The 12,491-nt window shown below is 42.8% G+C and overlaps 1 protein-coding gene across 1 annotated transcript in view; it reads left to right on the top strand.

Annotated features, from left to right (window-relative positions):
- LOC107732688 (neurexin-2-like) overlaps positions 1 to 12,491 on the top strand; it is a 351,796-nt gene that overhangs the window by 294,938 nt on the left and 44,367 nt on the right. Inside the window, exon 19 of the mRNA XM_016544101.1 lies at positions 9,052 to 9,233. Within this exon, the coding sequence (XP_016399587.1) occupies positions 9,052 to 9,233 (182 nt within the window). The remainder of the gene's footprint in view (positions 1 to 9,051; positions 9,234 to 12,491) is intronic.

Raw genomic sequence — 12,491 nt, 5'->3', positions numbered from 1 at the left:
AGATGGACAGACTGATGGACAGATAGATTGACAGGCAGATGGACTGATGGACAGATAGATGGACTGACTGATGGACAGATAGATTGACAGACTGATGGACTGACAGACAGATAGATGGACAGACTGATGGGATGGACTGACAGATGGACGGACAGACAGAGAGATGGATGGACAGATGGACGGACTGACATATAGATGGATGGACAGATGGACGAACAGACAGATAGATAGATGGACGGACGGACAGATAGATGGATGGACAGATGGACGGACGGACAGATAGATGGACTGACAGATGGACGGACAGATAGATAGATGGATGGACAGACGGACAGATAGATGGATGGACAGACAGACAGATAGATGGATGGACAGATGGACGGACGGACAGATAGATGGACTGACAGATGGACGGACAGACAGATAGATGGATGGACAGATGGACAGATGGACGAACAAGCAGATGGACAGATAGATAGATGGACGGATGGACGGACGGACAGATAGATGGACTGACAGATGGATGGACAGACAGATAGATGGATGGACAGATGGACAGACGGACATATAGATGGATGGACAGATGTACTGACAGATGGACGGACAGACAGATAGATGGATGGACAGATGGACAGACGGACATATAGATGGATGGACAGATGTACTGACAGATGGACGGACAGACAGATAGATGGATGGACAGATGGACAGACGGACAGATAGATGGACGGACAGATAGATGGACTGAGAGATGAACTGACAGATGGACAGACGGACAGATAGATGGATGGACAGATGGACAGACGGACAGATAGATGGACTGACAGATGGACGGACAGACAGATAGATGGATGGACAGATGGACGGACAGACAGATAGATGGATGGACTGACAGACAGATAGATGGATGGACAGATGGACGAACAAGCAGATGGACAGATAGATAGATGGACAGATGGACGGACGGACAGATAGATGGACAGACAGACAGATGGAAAGTCAGACAGGCAGGCACAGACAGACAGATGTCTGTTGATATCAGATGCTGAACTGCAGCAGAATTTGACAATCAAAGCTGCTGTAAAGGTTACGCAGCTGTCACAGCCATAAAGGAAATAACAGGCACGTCCTCAGGCGATGTGTTAACACTCACACGACGAAACAAATAAAGCCAGCGGTCGCTGCAGTGACCTTCAGATAGAGGAGAAGCACACAAACACACTGTCTGTCTGTCTGTCTGTTTGTCTGTCTGTCCGCCGCTAGGATCGATTAATACACAGTAAAAGATTATCTAATATCTGTCTTTCTGTCTGTCTGAACCCCATCTTACTCCGTAAAGGGGCCAGTTAGGGTTAGTTATCCATCCTAGATGAGGGCGGGTGACGGCATCCGGGGGTCCAGAGGATGCGATTCAGATTTAGAGCTTCATGAAGATTATGGATGTCAGGAGGAGGAGAGATCGATGTCGAACCGCTCCTCATCCATCAGATGCTCAGAGGACACCTGAGACCCTGCAGAAATTTCTGGGACACTTTAGACGTGATTGATGTGAGAGAGCAGAGAGACGCTGATGGACGCTGGGACGCCTGTGGTCTGGACGCTCTTATAGATGCTCCTATTTACAGATGACTCATCCAGACTGAACCAGCGGCACTGGAGATGTTTGTTTATGATGTCACATCTGTTGGGGGAGAGAGAGAGTCAGTCAGACTGAGCAGACAGCAGGTCGTGACCTTTGACCTCAGGGTCACTAATGGACGTCTGCTGTAAGGCTGCTGAAAGCGTCTGTCCTGTAGCTATTACCTGCGCCTGTATCTGAGTGTGTGTGTGAGAGAAGCTCATTGTTTCTTCAGAAGAGGAGAGAAGGATGTTTGATTCATTTGTTTTCGATCAGTTGTTTCAGTAGTTATTGATATTGTGGGTGGTTTAGTTCTGTGCTGTTATTGACTAGTTTCTGCAGGGAACACAAGCTGCTTGTTAGTACTTTGATTCAGTGAAGGTGTTTGCAGCTGAACGAGCTGATTGATCTGTGTGTGTGTGTGTGTGTGTTGGTTTTGATGGGTTTGTTCCCGGCGTCCCTGCAGAGACTGAGACCCACGGTCCCTCTGTGAGACTGATTGGCTGATATGAAGATTGTCAGATCATCTGCTGTGTTCAGAGATCCGGTTCATTCCCACATGCTGATACAATCACTAGCAGGGTCTCATTCATTGCAGGGCCGGATTTACCTGTTATTGTGAAATAGGCAAAATACATTATTGGGCCCCTCTTCCCTATTGATATATGTAATATCACCCCAGCAAACAACTTGAGCACTGTGTTTTTAGAATGCCATTTCATGCATGAGACTCTGCAAGAGTCAAACACGTACATGTTTACATAGAAAAACTATGGAAAAGCAGCGCAATCGAATGAAAACCTGTAAAGAACTACTACTGTATGTCTGAAAGTTCATGTTTGCATCATGGTGACAGGCTGAAAGCTGCTGTTCATTTCATAAAAATCGAGAATCGGTCAAACGTTCTGAAAAAATTTTGTTTTTATTTTTTTTGCCATATCGCCCAGCCCTATTCAAGACGTTTAAGTTGTGCATTTATGTCTGTATTTTACTGCTTTGACATGCTTTATGATATGCATACCGGCGCACGTTTACCACGTTGCTGATGACATCCGTTTAATCTTGATCAACAACAACTGATCAACGAATTGGAGCAGCATCGGTCCGTTAGATCACTTTAAAACGTCAAATAGCCTTCAATTTATAGATTATTATAACTGCATCTGTCTCGGATGTAGACTGCTGAAGGTTTATTTTAATGTGGATTCCACACTCTTGTGCTACCTTATTTATTATTATTGGTCCATATTCAAGTGTTTGTGCGGAATGTGGAATTCTGTATGTGTGAAATAATTACTGCATGTAAATAAATAAATACTGTATGCGTTTGTGAGAGCGGGAGAAGGAAAGCATGCTTTTCATAAATAAAAAAGGTGGAAAACATGCATATAGTTTGTCATTTTTATCCTTGTTTGTTATATTTATTTGCTCAATGTCTTTTGGGGTGTTGGTTCTTTTGCTGTTGTAGGTAGCCCATAGTATAACAAAAATATTATTTAAATTTTTCGTTGTACTTGGGCCCCCCCTTGAAGAGCGAGCATAGGCACGTGCCTAGAACCCCTCAGCGTATATCCAGCCCTGCATTAATGCATTAGGCGACTTGCATTGTATTCAGTGTATAGATGTTTTACCAGTTCATTCATTCCCTGGGAAGCGAACCCATGACCTTGGCATGATCCATGCAGATGGAGTTCATTTACTGTGAAACGAGTCGCTCTGAGATGCTGAACACCAGATCGTGAGCTGCTCGTGTGTAAATGAACACAGTGCCCTGATTCAATCTGAAACACACACCGCAGATATTCATTACATTAAGAACATTTGTGATTTGACTATGGCACCAATCTATATCACATTTCTGGCTTTATTTTGATTGATCTTGCTTTTCTAAGAGCGAAACACAGACCAGGAGCAGCTCTACATCAATATTCATAAAACAAGAAACAAAAGCATACAATTTCATCAGTTTCCTATTAATTGGTTGTAATGTATTGTGTCGGTGCCGGTCCTGCGGTGGATGTACTCTCCATGTGTCGTGAGGGTCTCCGGTGACATTTACTGAACGCAAAGAAATAAACACACTGGAAGAGATAAAAAACAAAACAAGAGCTGCTCAATAATAGTGTGGGATAGACGAGCGATGAAGAGTGATAAAGGAATGAAGGAAATGTCAGGCGTGACAAACACAGAACAAACAGACGCCTGCAGTGTGAGCGAATCGTGTGTGTGTGTGTGTGTGTGTTTTGTGTGTAAGTGTGAGTGTGTGTGTGTGAGTGTGCGAGTGTGCATGTGTGCGAGTGTGCGTGTGAGTGTGTGTGTGTGTGTGTGACTGTAGGTGTGACTGTAGGTGAGATGGTGATGCTCAGCCCGTCTGTGTTTCAGCTCTTTTATTAATGTCAGATCGTCGCCGGCGGAGCTGCATTAGCGCATCTTTCCTCTCGCTGGCGTCTTTATTGTTTCTGCTTCTTTCTTCAGAGCGTCTCTGGAGCTCCTCCGTTCCCCTGACTCTAATGATCTAATGATGACTGTTACGCTGCTCGTACTGTTTACAGTATATAAACTTTACAGTATGTGACGTTTCATGATGCATGAAAAACCTGAATGACCTGCTGCACGTGTGAGTGAACAGTAAAAACAGTGAAATAGTATTATTATTATTAAACAGAAAGTTCAGAAGAACAGCATTTATTTGAAACAGAAATCTTTTGGAACATTATAAATGCACTTTTGAACAATTTAATGCTTCTTTGATGAACAAAAGTATTGATTTCTTACAACAACAAAAATCAATAAATCTAAATATCTTTCTGAGTCAGTAGTATATGGTCAGGCGTGGTTGGTGAAGGACTCAGTCGTCCACTGGTCTGCTAATCAGTTGATCATTAATGCTCAGAGTTCATCACTGTATCTGTAATGAATGTTTTCTCTGTTTCGTCTCGTTCTGACGTCACACACCAGGTCTTATTTCATGTCTTCAGTGTGTTTGATTCTGTCTGCTGACAGTTCTCACAGTTCATTTGCTCAGAGATGATTTGAACTCTGCACTAACTGAAGCGTTTGGCATTAGCATGAGGACATGAAGTGTGCGCCATTTCAATATTTCATCCATCTTGTGTTGTTTATCCGCACTGGATGTTTTATTTAGCAAAACCCCATTACAGGCTGAGTCCTGCCGAGGCAGTCCGGGTCTCCACATTCAGATTCTGTGTGCTTCTTCAAATTTTAATAAAGCCCAGTGTTTTAATGGCCACGCAGGGCCGGAGCGGGAGCGATGTGAAAGCTTTTTTAATTACATGAAACTAAACTAGTGCACCCTTGTGAAAAACAACTGCATTTCAAAAAGTGTACCTCTTATGGAAATATACTTTACATTAATATCCTTTAAATGCGAATGCTAAAGCGTGAACTGAATTTAATGTTTGTGGACACAAAACTGCATGCTATTTCAAATTGAATTAAAATGTATTAATGACATGAAAAAAAAATTACTTGGCAGTTAACTAAAATAAGTTTATATTGCATTACAATTAACTGGAAAAAAATCACAACTGAATCTGGAAATAAATAATAATATCTGAAATTAAAAATAATTGAAATAAAAATAAATTAATATAATAACAGCAAAAAAAATGACAAAAGCACTTAACAGAATTACTAAAAAATTAAGCTGAAATTAAAAGGTGTGTGTTTGAAGCGTGAAGAGCACTTCATTGATCAGGATCTCAGCTCTTCACATTTCCTCACTTCAGTTGCTGCTGCTTTCTGGCTTGATATTGATAATCATATGAAGTCTTGATATTTGAAATGACATTTAAAGGGACAGTTCAGCCACAAATGATCATTGTGTCATCATTTACTCTCCCTCATGTTTTTCAAACCTGTGGAACATAGATGTTTTTGAGGTATTTTGAGAAATGTTGCAGTGTTTTTTGTTCATATAATGAAAGTCAATGAGGTCCAATGGTGTGTGTGTGTGTGTGTGTGTGAGTGTGCATGCGTGCGTGAGTGAGTGTGAGTGAGTGTGTGAGTGTGCATGCGTGCGTGAGTGAGTGTGTGTGTGTGTGTGAGTGTGTGTGTGTGTGTGTGTGAGTGTGCATGCGTGCGTGAGTGAGTGTGAGTGAGTGTGTGAGTGTGCATGCGTGCGTGAGTGAGTGTGTGTGTGTGTGTGAGTGTGTGTGTGTGTGTGTGTGAGTGTGTGAGTGTGTGTGTGAGTGAGTGAGTGAGTGAGCTCAAATGATCAATAATAAACTTTTTAAAGCTGTTTTGTTCGTGCATACAGTGATTTGGTGTGTGTGTGTGTGTGTGTGTGTGTGAGTGTGTGAGTGTGTGTGTGAGTGAGTGAGTGAGTGAGCTCAAATGATCAATAATAAACTTTTTAAAGCTGTTTTGTTCGTGCATACAGTGATTTGAGCACTCAGAGCATCTCACTGACAGCATGACATTCACAGACACACACGAGTTCATTCACTCAGACGCCTGTCTGTCAGTCAGTCGAGTGTGTGTGTGTGTGTGTGATGGAGTGAGAATGAGTTGAGCACAATAAAGCTGTGGTGGATGTGCATCCCTGCGGCTCGCTTCATGAGAGAGAGACATGTCTTCCCTCCTTTCCCGGCAGCCTTTTTTACACTCTCTCTTTGTTTTTGCGTTCTGAGAACAGGTTTGTGTGACATCGCTTCATGAACAGAGACGTTATGATAGGAAACGGTGTCTCGATCTCATCCTGCTTTTGTTTTTCCTTCTAAAACAGTTCAGTCCTGCCTTCCTCTCTCCTCCTCCTCGCTCTGGTTCCCATGAGGCTCTTGTGTTTCTCTGATGTTTTTTTCCTCTGATAATTAGTCGGTTGTCAGATACTACAACCAGCAGCACGAGTGTGAAGCGGCTGTAGCCCGAGGGAAGCTAGAGGAGCGATTGAGACTGGGCTCCGAATCAATGCAAAACGGTTGCTAGTATCTGAACGGCTGGGCTGTGACAGCGTTTCTCGGCCAGGCTGTAATTGTGGAGGCGTGGCTGATGTTCTGCTGCTCGCGAGTCACACGAGGCACTTTAGAAATCTTGCTGGCGACGCTTCGTTTTATTTCTGCCTTTTAATTTGTTCTTTTCATTCTTCCAGGTTAAGCTATTAGCGCTTAAACCCGCTGTCATTCTCAACCGCTTCTCATCTTCACGTGCTCTGATTTTCAGAAGGCATTGGTCAGTGTTAGACGGGTTACTGGTCAGAACGTGTGTTAATTGCTTCCCTGTAGCTGCTTTTCCTGTAACACTGGATAACAGTGACACCACGGTCATGGGTTTGATTCCCAGGGAATGCATGAATTCATAAAATAAATGTACACCTTAAATGCAATGCAATGCACCTTGAATAAAACCATCAGCCAAATGCATTAATGTAAACGTAACTGCAGAAATAGTTAATCAGTGTTAATTTTTACACAGTTTTTGATGATTTCTGCTCACTAGGGGTGGGTACCTCACGATACGATACAGGATGCATGGCTCACAATACCGATAATATCACGATACTGCAATTCTGCACTAATCAATATATTGCTAGACAATCCTATAATGATACATCACGATATCTGTCTATGAAAACAAAATGCCCGTGAAAAGGTTAAGTGCATGTTTTCTCTCTTTATTCAAGACCAAACTGCTGAAAATCCTGCAAAAAATCTGCAAAAATGAAAACCTGTCATCATTTACTCTCTCTCAAGCTGTTTTAAACCTCAATGAGTTTCTTTCTTCTGTTAAATATAAAAATTATTTTGAAGGATGTGGGGAACCAAACAGTTGCTGGTCCCCAGTGACTTCCATAGTATTTTTTTCCTACTATCAAAGTCAATGGGGACCAGAAACTGTTTGGTTTCCCACATTCTTCAAAATATCTTCTTTTGTGTCTAGCACAAGAAAGAAATTAATGCAGGTTTGGGACAACATGAGAGTGAGTAAATAAGAATTTTAATTTTGGGTGAACTGTCCGTTTAATGACAAGCAGCAGAATTAGTGCTATTAGGCTGCTGTCACTTTAAGAGCTGCACTCATCTAATATACAGGTGTGCATCCCTTTCTCTCTCAACTGTTTACTTTCACTTTAGACATAACTAATCTTGTGTGTTTTTGACAGTATTAGTGCAATAAGACGTGAAAGATAACTCTGGTGTAACGCCGCTGTTTGACAGGGTTTTTAGTGCACGCGCTTCAGGTGTACTCGGTCAGAAAAAGCACATGTCAGAACAGCACGAGAATGAAACGTTTAACCGAAAGGCTTTAAAGCAGATGTAATAATGTAGTGTTTGTGATTGTGAATAAGTCCAGTGTTGGTGAGTGTGACTCTACCGCTGAGTAACATCTGATGTGAATGTATGTGTCGTTGTTCAGTAGATTGAGACGGAGACGCCAGAACTGATACTCTGCTGTAGCGATACTACCATATTCCTTCAAAAGCAGATCGTGGAGACATTTTAATCGTCCACGATCAAAAATCATGATAGTGCACACCCCTACTTGCAACGTTAGCATTAGCCGCTTTCTCAGCGAGTGTGCTTTCACCAGGCAGTTCTTGCATATCGCCTACTCTTTTTCGATTTTGTTTGTCCCATCAATGGTATAAAAGCCGAGGTGGCTCCAGACTTTGGACTTAAACGTGGCTGGGGCATCTGTTATTTTCCTTACTGCTGTCCACCATCCCGTTAAAAACGTAGTTAACTTATGTTCACGTTTCCCCTCATTCATGTGTTGAGCGCCACCTCAAGGAGCCATGAAGTAAAGACACTGGGAGCAGGGAAATCTATTTAGAGCGCCTTATTGTATTAATTAAAACATCAATATTTGGCGCCAGCGTATCGATTCTCGTATCGCACAGAGGAGGACAACGATATATTTCCATATCGATATTTTGTCACACCCCTACTGCTCACCAAGGCTGCATTTATTTGATCAAAAATACAGTAAAATCTCTATCTACATTTTTCTTTTTTGTCAACAGCATGTATTAATTAAAGTTGTTATTAATTATCATCATGAGGAATCGTTTCATCTCTACGGAGTGTGTTTGTTTGTCAGAGATGTATTTTCAGTGCTTCGTTGGCTCACTGGAGAGCTCGAGTCATATGAAGTCAGGCTTCAGCTCTGATGAAGGTCCATTAGGCCTCCGTTCTCAGGTGCTGATTGGCACTTGATCTCAGACCCGCAGAGCCAAACGTTTGGAAAGTCTCTTGAACACAATCAGTCATGAGCGTCAACACAGCGGCTCCGTTCACACACACACGATTAAAGCAGATGGAAGCTCGGCAGTGCCTCATTACAGCAGAGAGCGTGACGCCTGAGCAGAGATGCAGTGACCTTCAGCTGCTCTTTCAGTCTTGGCTGCTAGAATGATGCTCTCTGAAACATTCTGTCACTGATTGTGTGTTTGTGTCTCTGTCTGTCTGTTTCAGCTGGGACGACCTACATCTTCGGCCGTGGAGGAGCCCTCATCACGTACACGTGGCCCCCGAACGACCGGCCGAGCACGCGGGCAGACCGGCTGGCTGTGGGCTTCAGCACTCAGCTGAAGGAGGCCATTCTGGTGCGGGTGGAGAGCGCCAAGGGTCTCGGAGACTATCTGGAGCTTCACATAGTAAGAACCATGCCTGGGGACTGAAGGGGCGGGGCTAACATATGGGGGGTGTGGCACTCCATGGAGGTGGGGCCTGAAGGGACGGGCTGGAGTATATTTTAGGGCGGGGCTTACAGTGACTGGTGTAAATTTGAAGGCGGGGCTTACAATGAATGGTGTAAATTTTAGAGCTTGGCTTACATTGACTGGTGTAAGTTTGAAGGCGGGGCTTACAGTGACTGGTTTATATTTTAAAGCGGGCCTTACAGTGAATGGTGTAAATCTGAGGGTGGGGCTTATAGAGATGGCATCAGATGTTGTTGGTAGGTTGAGGTCTTTTGGAGACAGTGTTCCCATCTGCTGTGCTTGTGAGCGCTGATGAGTCTGTGAGAGGAGTTTTCTGAGCTCTATGTATCTCTCATCTCAGTTCTGAAGTCTTATAGGCAGTTTGGACAGTGTGTGGGAGGATTTTTAACCTGAACAAGTAGAAACACCTGCTCTTTTCAGTCAGGGCTGATATAAAGCTGGAGTGATGAGGGGAAGCTGCAGGGGATTGTGGGAAACGACATGTGTGCTCATAGATATACATACATACTCCATATGCAAATGAGTGGGGCTTCTGGGTAAACATGCAGCTTTTATTTACCGCAAAATACTTCGTTAACTCAGACCTCTCCAGTGTATTGGTAGTTTTGTTTAAAAAAGAGGGAGTAAAATTAATTTCAGATACACACACCATGCACATAAAAATAATGCAACAAATAGCATCTGCAATGGCAGATGGGATATGAGTGTGTGTGTGTGTGTTCTTTTGAAGACCCTATTGTGTAAATCTGTTGTAATTGGCCATCTATCTATCTATCTATCGTTATATCAGTTGGATGTGTCTCTCCTTGTTAGTCTATAGATAACTTAATCAGACAGACTGTTTCTCGTCTGGATTTCTCTGGAGCTCCAGTTTGTTCCTCAAATATTCACCCCAAATCAGCAGCCCGTCTCTCTGAGATCAATTACTGACCGGTTTTCTCACTCTCTCCAGTAATTGTCTCTCGGGGTGTGTGATGAAGGACAGATAGAGGCTCTCAGGCTGTTGTTGGCGTTGACCCTCACTCTGTTAGCCATCGCTGCTTTCTCACCTCATGCTCGTGTGCTTGTGTGTGATCTCACACACACACACACACACACACACACATACACTCACACACACACACACACACACACACACGTCTGTGTTCTCCAGTTCTGCAGTTTGAGTTTCAGAAACGAGGGCATCATTATGAAGAATAAAAGTGAAGCAGGTCAGATTCTCATAGTTTGTTTTACTCTATTAGTTTCCACAAGCCTTGATTCAATAAAAAGTGTCATCATTGGTGGATATTTGTTCTCATTTTAGTCATAACCTTGCTTTATTTTGATGAGTTTCTCTTGGTGAATTTTTTCATCTTTTGTCATTTTGAATCTCCTGTCAATGATTTAGGAATGTTTAGATGTTTGCGCTGGAAAACTGTGCTGTATTGGTGATCATAACTTCATTCAGTCGTCGATGCGGGTCGGTTTGTGTTTGTGGGAGCCGTCTCGAGCGCTGACACTCACTCACGGCTGATGAACGGCCCGCGCAGATGCTCCTGGGTGGGCCGTTCGCTGCAGATACGCTCCATTAATCTCAGAATGACTCTTCTGTGCTGTAGGTCACTTACTAGTGAGCATCTGGGCATCTCTGTAATCTTTCTCAAGTTAATTAGAGCGGAGCCGTACTGTGTTTCTGTCTGAATGTAGGATGATCCTCTCATTGAGTCGGTTCTGGAAGTAAAAACCCCATTCATTTTCTCCATTGGGGAACTGATTTTTAATGATAACTTATAAACCTATAAACCTTCTATTGTTTGTTAATCGATGCTATATGCTTTTGTCATAAAGCTGCATTATTTCAACGCATTATTTATATAAAGTTTAACAGCAGAATTGCTGGTGAAGAACTACATTACCCATAATTCTGCTGAGAAATCTCCACTGATCCAGAGTAATGCGGCAAGCAATTTGCGCCTTTATTCCGATTGTAATTCTGATTGTGCTCTTTAGTCTGATTGCAGTCTGACTACTTTAAATAAAGCACTGAAGGAATGACGAGACACCAAATGCAGCATTTCATGACAAAACGCAGTTAGACTTTACAGTGCTAGTTGACCCGAATGTGAAAGTTCTGTCATTATTTACTCACTGAACACATCTGACCTTCTCTCCTGCTTTTTTGAACACAAATGGAGAAGTTTTAAGGAATGTCCTGCTCATGCACATTCATATAATGGCAGTGAATGGTGACCACATTCATGCTTTGAAAAATACAACAGCAGACTGGAGAGAGTAAATAATGACTACATTTTCATTTTATGGGAACTATCCGTTTGAGTCCAGCTCGTCCAGTGAAGCTCTTCTAGTGATGCTTCTCCATCAGCTCAGAGTCACTGACTGCAGAGAGACTGTGTTCAGACTCACCGATTCTTCGTTTCAAGTCAACATGAAATCAAAATGACTCTTCATTCATCTTCCTGGAGTGATTGTGAAGGATTCACCGCTTCACATCCAAGCAACTCCTCATGGATTCAGTTGAAATGGTTCTTTTGATTAACTGAAAACTACAGACTCAAAAGAGTCGTTTGTTAGTGAATCAAGAGTGTCTCTTGAGTTCTGAGCTGGACCCACGGAAGAAACATGTTCATTCTGCGCTAACAAGCTTCATCTTCATGGAGAGAGCTGAACTGTGAGAAAGCAGACCAGCTCTGGGACGCCTCAGATTTTAATGATGTTTACAACACCGCAGTCGCCCTGTTTCTGCAGACTCTCCCTTGTGCTTTGGTCCTCGTTGGCTATTGTTTGCAGGAGCGTTAAGACAACAATTAAAAGCGAATCAGTGAATGGTCTGAGCGAAGATGTGGAGGAGGAAACTCATGCCATCAGCTCATTAAAGCTGGATTCAAGCACCTTCAGAAGCTCGGCTCAGCAAACAGCCGGAGGACCAACAGATGACCTTTGACCTCCAGTCACGTGAAGACGCGAGTGATGGAGCAGATGGGCTTCTCGTGTTCACGGGATATTTTCATCTTACGATCAACATTAAACAGACGGACGTCTTTGGTTTTCATTTTTCTCACTTTATTTGCATCGTTTTTCTTGCTTTAAGCTGCACATCAACGTTTTCTTGCCTTCACATTAAAAGTGTGTAATTGTGTATTTTTTTATATTATTGAAGTGACTCTCTATATATACAACATCGTAATTTAT

Source organism: Sinocyclocheilus rhinocerous, unplaced genomic scaffold (assembly GCF_001515625.1).
Source record: "Sinocyclocheilus rhinocerous isolate Xijiao unplaced genomic scaffold, SAMN03320098_v1.1 scaffold1480, whole genome shotgun sequence".
Taxonomy (NCBI): Eukaryota; Metazoa; Chordata; class Actinopteri; order Cypriniformes; family Cyprinidae; genus Sinocyclocheilus; species Sinocyclocheilus rhinocerous.
The sequence above is the reverse complement of the archived record's forward strand: the minus strand, read 5'-3'. Positions and strand labels throughout refer to the sequence as shown.